We start from the raw sequence: 16,758 nt of genomic DNA, 5'->3' as shown, positions 1-16,758 counted from the left end.
AAGTTAGAGGTGCATCATTCTCAAGTATTTTGGATGGTTGCATGGGAAACGTTCAACATGTCTTTTACTTACTGAAAACTTCCAAACTACAGTGGCATATTTTGTACTCTTAAACTTCTGAGGTAAAGAGTGTTCCCTTTAAACACTATTTAAAAGTTACTTCATAAGTACACTATATATTGGCAGCATACTTTTCCTAAATTGTGAGCTAGATGCTAAAAGTCTAAAATAAAATTAATGATCAAGTATGTCCTGTATAAAAACTCAGATCCATGTGTCATCTGATGAGTAGGAAGCATATGATAAGTAGGAAGCGTAGATATTTTCTCTAAAATGAGATTTGAGACTTTGACTTTAGGGATTAAAACATATTGAGGAAGATTTCCAATTCTACAATAATGAAGAAATCTAAGCATTATAAAAAGTATCTGATGTAGACAAACCCAAGTCTTTGGAGTACAAATACTATGAAGCATCAGAGGAGATAGTGATAGATATTGTTTGGCATTAGAAATAATTGTTTTCCAGAGCAAGTTATCCTTTAAAACTAAACAATTTATTACCTTAGAAAATATTTGACTGTTTTTATTTTATATTACAGATAGATTTGACTCTTACTTCCCTTTTTTTGGATACCCTCTAAGATTTAATAGAGGATATTATATATATATATATATATATACATTTTATATATATATATATATAATACACACATGTACATTATACATATATGTATATTCTGTTTTATTTTTTAACTTGTTCAAATCTCATGTATAACAAATTTTCACATTTCCTCAGAAATCTGTTACCTATGGAGGAATATTTTTGTATTAGATTACTTTGTTCTTTGTTAAAAGACATTCTTTCTGGGGCTGGGGTTGGGGCTCAGTGGCAGAATGCTTGCCTAGCATATATGAAGCACTGGGTTTGATTCTTAGCACCACATATAAATAAATAAAACAAAGGTCCATCAACAACTAAAAAATTAAAAATTAAAAAAAAGACATTCTTCCTTAAAAGATAAAGTCTTTGTCTTTCATTCTGGAATCTAGAATATTCCAGATCAATTTCTTGAACTTTCTCTATCAAACATTCTTACTAGGACCTTCTAAGGGGATTGTCATTTTTCCACAGGTTCTTATGTGTTACATTAGGCCAATTTAGACCCTCCAGAGCATTCACCTGTAAGTTTGTATTAGGACAACTTTTCACACTTGCAAGAGTTTATTTCACCATGGATAATTTTCACAAAATAAAAGATGCTCAGTTTTCTAAAGTTGCTATGGACTGAACTCACATATTCAAGCTGTGCTCTTTGGTTATTTCTTTTTCTTCGTCTTCTCTTGTTCCCTGCAGATCCTTCGTAGGAGAGCCACATAAATGGCTGGCAGAAACATCAGTGTGATAACTGAATTCATCCTCCTGGGTCTGACCGATAACCCTGAACTGAGTACAGTCCTCTTTGTGCTGTTTCTCTTGATCTATGTGGTTACCGTGGTAGGAAATATTTGGATTATCGTGGTAATTGTGTCCAGTGCCCAGCTTCATTCTCCCAAATACTTTTTCCTGAGCCACTTGGCTTTCTTGGATTTTTGCTATTCCTCAGTCTTTATTCCTAAAATGTTGCTCAACTACTTTGCAGGACAGAAAGTCATCTCCTATCATGGTTGTCTCCTTCAGTATTCCTTTGTCAGCCTCTTCTTGACCACTGAATGCTTCCTTCTGGCTGCTATGGCCTATGACCGATACCTTGCCATTTGCCACCCCCTGCATTACAGAGGTCTCATGACCCCCACATTCTGCATCTGCCTGGTGACTGCTTCTTACCTGCTGGGTTGTGCCAACTCACTCACCCACCTGAGCGGCTTGCTCCGGCTGTCTTTCTGTGGGCCCAATGTTATTGACCATTATTTCTGTGATATTCCTTTACTCTTCCGACTCTCTTGTTCTGACAGCCACCACAATGAGCTTTTATTCCTTGTCCTCTCTGGAGCGACCTCAGTGACAACCTTTTTGTTGGTAGCTAGTTCCTACCTGGGAATTCTTATCATGGTCCTGAGAATGAACTCCTCCAGGGGTAGGTACAAAGCCTTATCCACCTGTGCCTCCCACCTGACCGTGGTTACTCTCTTCTATGGAACAGTGATGTCTACCTACCTGGGAACCAGCGCTCACTACCCGCAGGACAGACAGAAAATTCTGTCTGTTTTTTATACTCTTTTGCTGCCAATACTAAATCTTCTAATATACAGCATTAGAAACAGAGAGGCCAAAGAAGCCATGACAAGAATAATGAAGAGAAAAATATTTTTCCATTGAATATGAGTTTTCAAGGACGTTTTAAGGAATATTTATTGAACCTGCAGGCAGTAAAAACAATACCTACAGCTTGTGGAGGGAAAGGAAAGTAATCTGAAGTAGCTTTTGTGCAAAGATGCATTATTACTTTTAGGAACATACATGCACAACTCTCACATGCATCCATGTGAACATACATACGCATGTTTACACGGAAATGGTTTTCTTTAATCTCTTTGGTTTACCATTGAAAGGCCTGTGAAGTAAACTGGTGAAAGAGAGATTAACAGAAGAAAAAGTGAAGCTTATTGAGATGCAACTAGATGAATAATTAACGACAGAGATTTCTATACTCAATATAACAGGGAAAAGGGAGGCAGGACAAAAAAAAAGTTTATGGGAAAAATAGGCTTCTAATGGAACAAATTGGAGACAAAGAAGTTTGGTATAGTGCTTTTTTGTGTGTGTGTAGTTAGAAGTGGGCTTCCCTTGTTTCTGGAAAAAAAAAAAAAAACTGCTCAGCCTGCAAAGGCAGTTTTTCTATCTTCTCCTTCCTGCAGTGAAGAAGCCTTGGAGAGAGTATTAATGAGCACTATTTTTGGCAATTTCTATATTTAGTCACATAAAGAAACCTCTAAAAAACTTCATTGTGTATCTTGTGTCTCAATTAGAAACAATTTTCTGTCACTTTGGTAATGGTTCTAATAATCTAATTTTCTATCTAACAAATTGAGATAATTTTCTATGAATTAAATATAGAGGAACCCAGCACATGGACAATAGCACAAATATCTGATAAACACACACACACACACACCCCACCACCACCACCACCACCACCACCACCTTGAGAAGAATTTGTTAAAGAGTGGAAGCTCAATCTTCCCCTTCACATTTAGAACCTTCTAGACTGAACCATTTTACAGATGAGAAAACTAAGGATTAAGGGACTTGAAAGAATACCAGAGAGCCAATAACATTAAATATGTGAACTGGAATTCAAACACACAGTACCTGTACACTTTCATGCAGACCTTGTTCACACTTTACAGTAATAAGTAGAATTGTATGTGTGTACTATACATGCTATTTTTTTTTACCTAAAACTCTTGAAAATTGGACTATTTGATTTAAACATTTTAATAGACACAGAAATGTTTCTTTCTATGGCAATTCTATAGCTCTCAGTTTTACAGAAATAACAAAATAATAATGCAAAGATATTTTATTGTATTAGAGTAGATTAGAATCTATGAAAAATTAGACTTAAGGAAATTTCCATTAAACAGTCAAAAAAATTGAAAATGATAATGGTTTTATTTTTTTAACAAAGTAATGTTTAGAACACCATATCACATTGTTTCAAATGGCAATCATTTTATGGTCACTTCAGCATTAAAAGCCTAATCCAGAGTCATCATTATGCCTGGAATTGAAATGAGAGCAAACACAGATTTTGTTAAATACCACTTTTGCAATATGTAGTGAATACAATTTTGAGTTTGCAAAAAGAATGTTTATATCTATAATATAATACTAGCTAAATGTTTTTAAATAATAATTTATGAATAAAATATATCTGCTAGTTAAAATATATTTTATTCCTAGTGCTTGACAGTTAAATTTATGTAAATATAATAAAATGTTAAGTGAATTTTTTATTATTTCTATTTAATAGTTTCTTCCAGAATAATTAAATTGTTAAATATATTGACTACATATAACTGCAATAGCACTTTATGTGCCAAAATATAAGTAATTGCTGTTATTGTCATAACCAAGCTTTCTAAAACACAAAACAGTTTGCCTGAAAGTTTTTAGAATATGACAAGATGCTTTCCGAGTTATATTCCCAAATCATACATTAAAACTTAAATCTGTATTTTTATATACCCATGCACTTAGTTTTGGGTGTTAGAAATTTGATTTTTTTCATCTGACCAAGTAATTTTTGGCATAATGAATTCTGTACAGTAGCCTCTGCCCTGACCTGCAGTTTCACTTACTAAGGTTTCAATTATTCACTGAGTGTAAGGAAAAGAGGGGACATGGTAAAGATATTTTCACAGAAAGAGCTCTATTTTATTGCTAGTTATTATTGTTCATCAATTCCTGTGCCCCATTCATAAATTAAACGTTGTCATAGATATGCATGGATAGGAGAAAGTAGCACTTCATCTCTTTTTACACACATTTCCAGGTCAGTGGACTCAACCAACCACAGGTTGAAAATATGTGGGAAAAATAAATAAATAAGAATGATTTGATAATAAAAATAAATATAAAATGCAATATAACAAAAAAAATATATATATACCATTTATATTTTATTAGACATTGTAAATAATCAAAAGTAATATAAGGGATGATTTAAAGTATGTGGGAATTTGAACATTGGTTGAATGTGAATACTGCATTATTTTATGTAAGTGACTTAGGTATTTCGTATTGATAGTAGATCTTGAAACCAAACCCTTATGAATGCCAAGGGAAGTTTCTGTTGGACAGAATTTGTAGAGGTCTGTAGATATGTTTGTATGTGTGTATTTGCATTAGACTTCATTACTTCTTAGACATTCTGAATTCCAGCACACCTCTCTTTTTATGGTAAATACTGTGAAACATGAATTAGATGCTTAAGCTAACCAAGTAACTAAGAATATCTGACTACAGATACATTTATATTTTTATTTGCCATCTGAACATTTTATATCTACCTCCCAAATGGGCTCCCTTTCTCAAAGTCCCTCAGTCCCTCTCAAACTCAATATTGTAAAACTAACACCAAATTTTTATAATCACATTATCTATTCTGGATAAAGTGTATGGAAGAAGTGTTCTTGGCCACTCCACATTAATTTAATAATATATGGAGGAAAGCCATAGTTTTGGTCCCAGAACACTGTTTTATTACTAGTGCTTTTTTGAGGGGTGGTATTGTGGGTACTCAAGATTGCTCCTAGGGGTGCTTTGCACTGAGCTACATCCCCAGCACTTGTTATTTATTATTATTATTATTATTATTATTATTATTATTATTATTATTATTATTATTAATTTATTTTTTAAGAAAGGTTCTCACTAAATTGCTCGGTCTGGTCTTGAACTCATGATCCTCCTGCCTCAGCCTCCGAGCTGCTGGTTCTACAGGTGTGCAGCACCATGACTGGCTACTTGTAGTTATTGATCTAAAGAAAACAAATCATGGTTTATTTTGCTTCTTTAACTCTAAGAGCTAATCTTGTCCATGAGTGCATCCTACCTGCAGTTCCCTGAGCCCCATACCTGAACAGATCTTGCCTTTCAAAGTGGCCCACCACAGTGCACACCTTAGGTGCTTCCATCACATGTCAAGAGATATTTTCCAGATCATCCCCCCTTATTTCCATGAAAGTGTCCTTGGTAGTGTATCTGTCCTACTCATTTACTTGTTCTTCTCAGAATGTTCTTCTGTACCACATGTCCTACTGTAACTAACTAGTATGTGCAGCATATTTTGAAACCCTCAAATCTAAAGGACCACTTCAGTTCCTATGGGACATATTAAGCCTGGGAGAGTGTGAGTTGTTCATTCACCTGCTTCTTCGGGCACATAAAGGTTGGTCCCTTTTTTCATCTTGATTTTGCTAAAATTCAAACTCAGTAATTTATCTTCTCCTTTGTTCGGTGGCTTTTGATTATGCCTGGGTTTGATGTGTCATGCATTCAGATAAATTATGACTTTGCCTATTCATTATCTTTCTGAGGCAAAACTACTGATCCCAGTGATTCTTTGGTCTCTGGTATCTCAACCTTTAAATAAACCTCAATCTGTGGTTAATAGAAATTCTCCAGATCAAAATTTTATCAAAATTTTTTTTTTATTTTAATGCACTATTTTCTAATTTCTATCCTTACTTGCTGTTTATATGTTTTATCTTTTGGGAAGTGTGCTAAGGCTGATTCTGGGTTTACTGAAATTTTTAAAAATGTTTTATTTGTGTGTTCTTCTTTTGATCTACTTTTTACAACAGAGTATTTACATATGTGGCAATCTTTGCTCATCTTTGATGTGACTTCCTGAAAAGCATGCTCAGTGTCATGCTTAACTGCTTCATTAATTATTTGGTTCCGTTGTTCACACTTCATAGAGGTGCACCCCACATTCTCTCTAAAAGATGTCCAAACTTTTTTTTATCACTTTTTTCATATTCTCGTCTGTTCATGTGCTTATCATACCTGGTATTTTTTTTCCATTTCTCTCTTCAATAGTGGATCCTCAAATGCATCCGTGACTATAAATATGTAAAGGATTATGCAAATAATTTCACTATTCTAAAATTTAATTTGCTCATATATAAAATGAAAAACTCCACTGTCAATTCCAAATTGGCTGTCATGAGAAGCATTTGGAAATTAGATGAAAAAGAGAAAATATCTTATGTTTCCGGGCCTATAGATATTAAACTCATTTATTGTATGTCTAGCAGTGCAGGTGAGTATGAGTGTGCTGGTGTCCACAGGCTTGTTTTTTTTTGCATGTGTGTGTCATTTCTCAAGCAAGCTATAGACTGGCACTCCCACTTCACAGGAGATGCATCAGAGGGAATGTGATCTAATTCTCTTCTGGTTCAAAAGAAAATACGATGATTAATTAAGTAATAAAATGTAAAAGACTCTGGAAGGACACATTAATGCAGACATTTATGCAGTAATTGGAATTCTCTTTTGTTAACCTTTGGTTAAAAAGTTATAACAGAAAAAAATGTAAAGTATTTTAACGTTAGACAAGAAATATTAAGACATGAGACATAATCTTATAACATAGCTGGGATACTGGGATAATAATTTAAATTCCCTGCTGTCATGTCCAGTTTTCTGGGCAGTTTATAATCCAAATATAAAAATATTACAATGCATTTGAGTGATTGCAAATTTTGCAAGAAATATTGTGATTGTACATTACTATAGCTCATCATAATTATTAACTTGTTACAATATAAAGTGTCCAAAGCCTGGTGCTGTGTCACACGCCTGAAATCTTAGTGGCTCTGGAGGCAGAGGCAGAAGGATTGTGAGTTTAAAGCCAGCCTCAGCAAAAGCAAGGCACTATGCAATTCAGCGATACCAGGTCTCCAAATAAAATACAAAATAAGGCTTGGAATATGGCTCAGTGGTAAAGTGCCCCTGAGTTCAATCTCTGGTATTAAAAAAAAAAAAGTGTCTGTTATTGCCAACATAAGCAAACTGGGCAGCAGGAAAGTTAAATTACTGCCCAGTATCCCAGCTATGTTATAAGATTATGTCTCATGTCTTAAGATTTCTTGTCTAACATTAAAATATTTTACTTTTTTTCTGTTATAACTTTTAAACCAAAGGCTGAAAAAAAACTCTAGTTATTGCATAAATGTCTGTAGTAATGTATTCTTCCAGAGTCCTTTACACTTTATTATTTAATTAATCATTGTATTGCCTTCTGAACGAGAAGAAAATTGGATCACATTCCCATTGGAGCATGTCCTGTGGGAGTATTTCATCAACAGTTTAGTAAGTAGATATAAACATTCTAAATGAACCATATTCCTAAGGATATCAAACCTGCATGTACTATTTGTTCAGGTAAGAGAAATTTTCAGATCATTATCAAAATATTTTAGGAACACTAAAAATGAAAATTGAATATATTATTTTGTTTTAAACTATTTATATATTAAATATGTAGTATGAAATGTGTGTGTGTTTGTGTGTGTGTGTGTGTGTGTGTGTGTGTGTGTGTGTGTGTGTTTATTGTGGAGGATTGATCCTGAGGTCTCTGGTATGCTAAGCACGTATTTTTTTCATTGAGCTAAATCCCTAGCCCCAAAGCCCTTATCTCTTCCTATTACATAGGTGAATAAAATGTATTTATTAAAATCTAATTTATAAAAAGCTCCACCTAAGATTTCAAAGTCAACATATCAAGGAAAGCAACAGAGAAAATAAAAAATGCTGAATTTATGTTTGTACAGATAAATGAAAATGTAATAAATATACCACATTTTCAATTTCAAAATGGACGAAGATGGCTTTGTTCAAATTATGAACAAGCAGGAATTAACCAATAAAAAATAAAAGCATATTTTTCTTATATACATAATGGGAGCATTTACTTTATTTTAATGAGAAAAATAATAATTCTGTTAACTTTGTTTTTCTAGTTATATAATCCAGAAGCCACTCATAATTACTAGTAATTTCTAATGTTTCTTTCACTGAATATTTTAAAATATCCAAATAGGTCAAGGAGCATGTCTTGCTTTGTTTCACTGGGGATGAAGGAGGTTGGGGATGTCACTCACAGAAGGGAGCTGAGGTTTAAGAAGAGGCAATGTACAACTGTCAAAAGGGAATGAATCATGAGGGAGACATTGTATTGACCCTTGCCTCTAAAATTTATCTGTAAGAGTTGCCTCAAAAGTGAAATAATTGCTCACAAAATTCATTGATGTGGTAAGTCTTCCAAAAATGGCTGTTTCTCCTTCTTGGAAAACTTAATATATTAACATGAAACTAAAGATATTTGTAGTTTTCTGACTTCTATTCCATTCTAGATATGGATTTATATTAATTTCAAAAGTTAATACTATTTTATTAAATTCTTTAAGAATCACACTAAGTCTTTTCTTCCTTCCTTCCTTCCTTCCTTCCTTCCTTCCTTCCTTCCTTCCTTCCTTCCTTCCTTCCTTCCTTTCTTTCTTTCTTTCCTTCTCTCTTTCTTTTTTGTGAATATGTTTCTGTTTGAGATTAACATTTGAAATGGGTAGACTTGAGTAAAGCAACTTGCCCTCCCTCACTAGTGTGAGCAGGCCTCATCAAATTAGTTGAAGGTCTGAATAGAATAAAAAGGCTGAGGCAGAGGGCATTCTCCTTGCTGACTACCTCTGAGCTGGAGCATGTTTTATTCCAGCCTTTGAAGTCAACCTAAAATACTGACCATCCAACTTGCTGACTGCAGATCTTGGGACCGTCAACCTCCAAAATCATATCACTCATTTTTTTTAATAGTAAATTTTCTCTGTCACTAAGTCCTTTCAACATGGGCTAATATTTTTCCAGTCCAATCTAGAATAACTCCTTTTTTGACATCTAGTGTCATGGAAGTTACAAACAGTTTGTTTACACTGTAGGATACTGACTACCCAAGTTTTGGAAGGCAAGAGGAGCATGGTTAATTGGAGGGTAGAATTGATCAAGGCATACCATATGTACTCTTAAAATATCATACTCAACTCTAGTAATATGTACAAATAATACCTTAAATAAAATTTTGAATAAAATTAAAGGAAATTCCAGTTTTAATAGAAATTTGGTTGAAGAACTTAACATCATAGTCTCTTTATATTTTATACACCCAAAGCACAGTGAAGTCCACTTACGGCAATCTGCAGTGTATTTTTGGTGTGAACAGATCACCCAATCTATAAAATTTCTATATTCTCTGAAGAAAACTCAAGAAGCATAAAGAGTGTGCAGTGGGAAAAGTCATAATCAAATATTGAATCCAGTGTTAATTGGACTAAATCCTGATAGAATAATGTTTGACTGTGTATTACACAACAAATAAAAATCCTATAGTTAAATAATGAAATACCTAACTCAGGGTTCTAATCACATATATATTTTCAATAATTTAGTTATAGTCTTAATTTAGTAACCCAATATTTGTTAATTTGAACAAAATGTCTGAAAATAAAATGTTCTATTATGTAGTCATCTTAAATTTATAATCCACGGTGGCTCACTGAAGGAAATCACTTTGTGTAATTTTTTTTCTGGTATATTTAATTAGTCTACTTGCTGTGTATCATTGCTCTGCTTGTTCAATTAAGTATATTGATATTTTAAAGAGGAAAAATCATTGGGGAAAAGTCTTATCACATATGGCTTTTAATCATGACATTGAGTGATGACCATTAATTTTCACATTCCAAATCCTGTTGTATACATTGAACACAATATATCATCTAACTGCTAGCAAGAATTACATTAGTCTTGACCTTTCTCTTGTGAATTCTAATCACATTTTAAAATGGACACATTTTATATGACTGAACAAAATTGTATTTAATTTTTTTTTCCCTGTACCTCACTTGCATGAGCTTTGGTCAAGCAGTCAAAAAACTTAAGAGGAGTTATCTGATCACAACACAAATACAAACACACACATGACTGAAGTAGAAAATGACATTAGAAATGTCAAATTTTCATCTCCCTCATTAAACTATGAATGTATTATTGTTCTTAAGTGATACACTAATGCATGTAAATTAATTTTGTGTCATTCCAGCCTCTCTATTCTCATTCCCTCTACTGCATGTAGAAGCAATCACTATAGACCACCACAGTTTATGCTTTTCCAAATTTCTATAAAATTGTTTTTCTGTTACTTTATTAAATACATAAATTATATACATATATATATATATATATATACATATATATACATGTGTATGAAAACATATATTGATTGATTTTACAGGGACTTAATAATTGTACAGTGATTTATAATATTCACATTAGATTTTACCTGGATCTTTTTGTTCCCATTTAGCCATAAAAATTTGATATTTAATTATCTTGATGGCTACAAGTTTGGCTTATAAATTTAAGTGAGAAAAAATTTTGGTTGTTTCTCAACCTTCTTGATTACAAATAGTAATGTCATTCATATATATATATATATTTTTTTTTGAGTCTGGCTTATTTTATTTGGCACAATGTTCTCCAGTTCCATCCATTTACCAGCAAACATCACAATTTCATTTTTCTTTATGACTGAGTAAAACTCCATTGTGTATATACATCACATTTTCTTAATTCATGTATCTGTTGACAGGCACCTGGACGCATTCCATATCTTGGCTATTGTGAGTTTTGCTGCTATAAACATTGATGAGCCTGTAACACTATAGAATGCTGATTTTAGCTGTTTTGGATAAATACCAAGGAGTAGGATAGCTGGATCATACATTAATTCAATTCCTAGGTTTTTGAGGAATCTCCATCCTGCTTTTCTAGTATAGAGTATTAATTTGAAGTCCTACCAGCAATGTATGAGTGTACCTTTTTCTCCACATTCTCTCCAGCATCTAGATTCCCTATCTCACTCTGCCCAAAAATCAAATTAATATGGATTAAAGACTTAGGAATTGGGCTAGAAATTTTGCAACTGCTAGAAGAAAACATAAGGTCAATATTCCAACACATTGACACAGGCACCTTCTTCCTTAAGAAGCCCTATTCTTTGACAGAGTATCAATATCCAGAATATACAAAGGACTCAAAAAGTTTAATACCACCCACCAAAATAAAAAAAAAACCACAAAACAAAATACAAACAAATAACCCAAGTCAATAAATGGGCAAAAGAAGTCAACAGACATTTCTCAAAAGAAGAAACAAATGACCACACATGAAAAAATGTTAAGGTTCAAATAAAAAACACCAGAGATTTCATCTCACTCAGTCAGAATGGCAATTATCAAGATTACAAATAATCATTCATATATTTTTATTCTCCTTTTGTTGACATGCAATCACATGATTAATCTAAATATTTGGGTCATTTGTGGAAATTATCAGGTCAAATGGTACAAGAATTTTCAAATCTACTAGGGGTAGCACAAATGTTTTAATATTGGAGTCATCCATTTATAACACTGGAAAGAATTTTAGGACATTTATTTAAATCATATCTGTAGTGATTTATAATATTGACAACATTTCAAATTTTGCCAAATAAAAGTAAGTAATGACATATAATTGTGTTATTTCTAATACTGATTAAAAGTAAATTTAGAACCCAGGTACAACTGGATACCTACAGGCAAAATAATGAAGCAGGACTACTACTGACAACATAATAGTAAATACCTGTAAATTGATAAAAAACTTAAATAAAAGAAATATATGAATACTGTTAAGTATAAAAAATAGAAGTTAAAACTTTCAAGAGAAAACATATGGGTAAATATTCATATACCTGGATTTGTCAGTAGATTGTTTTTGGGGGAATTGAACCTAGGATTTTGCACTCTACCACTCAACTATATCTTTAGTCCCTTTGGCAATAGATTTGTAACCATGACACAAACAACAAAAGAAAAGTCCAAACACACACACACACACACACACACACACACACACACACACAAAGTGAATTGGATTTATCATCAAAACTCAACAAAAATGTTTGCATTGCTATAGCTTAAATATGTCAATTATAAGTCCATTTGTTGAAAACTAAATCCACAAAGGCACATGCTGATAGTTTTTATGAGGTGGGAACTTAGAAAGTAGTTAATTTAGAGGAGAACCTGAGGGTGATGCCTCATGATGGAAGTATTGATATTATAAGAAGGGTAAGAATTACCTGAGATTACAGGTTCTTGCTCTCTAGCCATGCTTCTGTCACGCTAAGACACAGCAAGAAGTCTCTGACTAGATGTGGGCCCTTGTCTTTGGACTTCCCAGGCTCCATAATCATAAATCAAATCAACTTCTATGCTTTATAAATGATCCAGTCTCAGGTATATTGTTATACCAACATTAAATAGATAAGAAATGTATCAAATGATGTCTTCCAGCAAGTGAAGATAAAACTAACAGAATTAAAAAAAAAACTTTCAAATTATACATTTGATAAAGATTGAATACTCAAAATGTATAAAACCATTAGAGCAAATGACAGGAACTTTAGTAACCTACTAAAAATTGGGCAAAAAGTGCAAAGGCACATTTCTCTAAAAAAAATATACTAAATAATAGAGAAAACCTTGGAAAATTGTTTAACATCATTAGCCATTAGGAAAACATCAATTGAAATTACTATGAGATATGTCTAAGATAACAACAAAAATAACAACAACAAAATCCAGAAATAACAAGTATTGGCAAGAATATGGATAAATGGATTCTCTTGAATTGTTAGTTGGAATGCGAAATGGATCAGTTATTTGGGAAACAGTTTTGTAATTCTTCAGAAAGTTAAATATAGAATTACTTGGGGCTGGGGCTGGGGCTCAGAGGTACCAGTGCTGGCCTGGGTGAGGCACTGAGTTTCATCCTCAGTACCACATTAAAACAAACAAACAAACAAATAAATGTGTTGTGTCTACCTACAATCAAAAAATACATTAAAATAATGTATTTATATATATATATGTATGTATATGCATATATATATATAATTACTGAATAACACTATAATTAACTTCTACATATAAAATCAAGAAATTTAAAATAGGTGATATGATAAGTTTATATAACTGCAGTAAAACGTTTTGGGAGTAGGTGGAGCTGGTGTTGTGGCACATTATGAATATAATAATTGCCACTGAATTGCTCTCCTTAAAATGGTTAAATTTGTGACATGGGTATTTCCCCTCAGTAAACTGTTTAAATAAAAATGACTCTAAATATGATTTAATTTGCACAATTTTTATTTGTTTTGTTTTTGGTAAAGTGCCCGATTTTATAAGTATGTATCTTTGAAAGTAAATTAAATCTGTTATGTGTGCAATAAAAAAGATGTCCTTTAATGTGATCATAATAACTTTTATTTTGTAAAAGTTTCAAATTTGGTATAATAACATTTTTGTATTGAAAATTATCAATTTTAAAAAAATTAAGGAACTTTTATTAACCTTAAGAGATTATAAACATTAAAAATGTAACTTTGCATTTTCTAAATTAAATATATATGATTTTTATAATGGATATCATATAAGGTATAATTTATGTATTGACGTTAAATAATCTTTGATTTATTTTTATTTATCCCACAGAAATTAATATTTCTTAAACTAGAAATTCTTCGCATATTTCTTTCTGTTCCTATTGAATGTGGTTCTGATTTTATACAATTATTTCCTTCCCAGAGGTGAGTATATATATAATTTGTGATTAATATGTAAGTTGTAATTAACAAATGAAAATTACTAACAAAATAAATGATAGTTTTGGGAAATTCTAAATTTATTAATGTGATATACTACTATCTTTTCCTGTAAATTTCTCTTCATTCAAATATATGCCTTTGATTTTTCTCCTGGTTAATTCATTTGAGTATATGTTGTTCCCTGATTTTGTAGATATATACGGTTATTATACATTTAAATTCTTTTTTTTCCTCTCCAAATGGCTATAACTACACTCCCACCAGCAGTGTAGGAATGTTTTGTTTACTTTATTGGTTCACCATCATTTGATAAATTTTTGTTATTGTTCAAGTGTTATGGAAAGTTTTCTATCATCTTACATTTTCATTTTTTCAGATCATTGCTAAAGTAATACATACACATAGGCTATAGAGAGATCTTTTAATGTGAGTTGTCTACAGGTATATTATGTCCATTTTTCTATGGATTTTTGGTGTGTCATTTAAAGCATAAGTCTACCTATTTTCTTCAGTCTGCAACTTATTCTTTTACTCCATATGTGATGATATTATCATACAGATATTTAAGGTTATAAAATCTAAGACTTATCAATCTTTGTGAATTTGATGTGTATTTGGGGATCTCTTAGATGATGAGTGATGAACTCACTCTTTCTTTGCAAAGTTTGGGTATGCACAATTGGCAGCTTTGACACTTGAGGGATGTAACCATGTGGATGGAGAGTAGAAAGTTATTCAGACAGCAGAAAGAAACCATGGGGATATTGTATGAGGAGACTCTCATGACAAGAGAGGTTTTCTCTGTTCTGCAGAAGGGTAAGCATTACATTTATGCATTGCATATAGGAAAGCACACTATGATGACACTCTATGTTCTAATGTTATTGTCCTATTGGTGCTGCCTTGAGAAAGAGAATAATTTTCCACAAAATTACAGTTAAAATTCAAAGTTAAAAATCATCAGTAAGAATAAACCAAAGAGGGAATAGAAGAAGGACAGAAAGGACAAAGGAAAGAAGGAAATGAAGGAATCAGAAGAAGACAGAGTAAAGAGGAAGGCATTCATCTTACCCAAGAGTGGATTTTCACTTCTCCGCCTTATTGTTTCTAACAATTCTATGAAAATATTTTATTAGAAATTATTTTTCTTATTCCTGGTAACCTGTCCCAAAAGATTGTTGATATGTGGTGTCCTCCAATGCTGTCACTCTTTCCAATCTATCACTAATCTAATCTCTTACTATTTTTTCCCCAAATATCTCCTTCTCTTACTGATGGAATTAATTTCAATCTATTGCAATTGGAATTTGACTTATATTGGTGACTCTAAGTAGCTATTAGATCATCATTTGCAGCAGGTCATGTGCCTCCAGAACTGATTCAAATTTCCTGTTGTTTGGGGGACACAAAAATAAATAAATAAAATGAATCAATACATAATCGTAATACAATTGATGATGCAAGTAGTGAAAACTTATGGACAACTAGAAATTGAACTTATATATAGGTAACTCTTAGACACATTGTTTAACAATAAGACTAATGAAGACAGATTTATTTTAATTATTTTTTTCATTCCAACATTTGCTCTTAAATTTTCATTTTTATATCTTGCTATAAAATTATTCCTTAACTTAAATTCAATTTTTGTTATTTTTGAAATATTTTAATTGCTCCTTAATGAATAGTTACATTGCTATTATTTCATGTAAAGAATCTACAAACAATACCTAAAAAATGTGAAAGCTTTAAAAAATCACATATTTCATATGTAGTTTAAGATTAATTCTACTAACTTTTACCAGAGTTTTGAAACAGTGCAAAAATATAGAGCATGTAAAGAATTTAGAGTTCCAAAAGAAATGAAATGACCAACAACTTAACTAAAAAAAAGACATTACAATGCCAAGTATTTAAGAAAGAAATTTGAATAAAATAGATGCTTTCATAAAATTTTCATGAACTTTCTTCCCCCACAAATATGAATTCTACTAATAATCATCACAAAAAGCCCTAATGGAGATAGCTTTTTGGCTTGTTGTTTGTTTATAAAATTAGCTCATAAACATTAGAATACAAGCAGTTGCTACTTTATAAGAACAATGCAAATCAGCATATTGTATATAGACTTTATTTTAAATAAAATTTTATTAATGCCATTTTATTGTTATTTATTGTTATAGAATTTATAATGCTCTAATTATGAAAGAGCATAGATTATATCAAATCATTTTACACAAGTACTGAAAGATCTAGAAGTCTGAAGTTATTTTTCATATGATGTGAACACATGTGGGATTGGATATTAGAAAAATTTTTTTAATTTATATTTTTACTCACTTTGTGCTTCAGTATGATTTAATACTAAATCTGCTAAGGCTTTAGGAATGGTAAGTGTTGAGTCAGGGATCCCCCCAGTACCTTGCAGCTGATCATGCATGAGTACTCCACCCTTGGCCTACCATCTTGTCATTGCCTCCTCCACCTCTGCCTGCTTATTATGCCCACTAGATAATATATCAATATAATTTTATTTCCCCTTG

General features: G+C 32.1%; 1 protein-coding gene across 1 annotated transcript; it reads left to right on the top strand.

Moving 5' to 3' along the window:
* The first annotated feature begins 1,380 nt into the window (after positions 1–1,380).
* On the top strand, positions 1,381–2,319 carry LOC101965524 (olfactory receptor 5J3). The gene has a single exon (XM_005342568.3). It carries the CDS (start codon positions 1,381–1,383, stop codon positions 2,317–2,319), a length of 939 nt encoding a protein of 312 aa, XP_005342625.3.
* Positions 2,320–16,758: the final 14,439 nt, after the last annotated feature.

This window comes from Ictidomys tridecemlineatus, chromosome 4, assembly GCF_052094955.1.
Source record: "Ictidomys tridecemlineatus isolate mIctTri1 chromosome 4, mIctTri1.hap1, whole genome shotgun sequence".
Taxonomy (NCBI): domain Eukaryota; kingdom Metazoa; phylum Chordata; class Mammalia; order Rodentia; family Sciuridae; genus Ictidomys; species Ictidomys tridecemlineatus.
This window is presented reverse-complemented; position numbering and strand designations above follow the sequence as displayed.

Bases quoted from the DNA above. Each gene is read 5' to 3' on its own strand.
- LOC101965524 (XM_005342568.3), top strand. From the start codon at position 1,381: ATGGCTGGCAGAAACATCAGTGTGATAACTGAATTCATCCTCCTGGGT.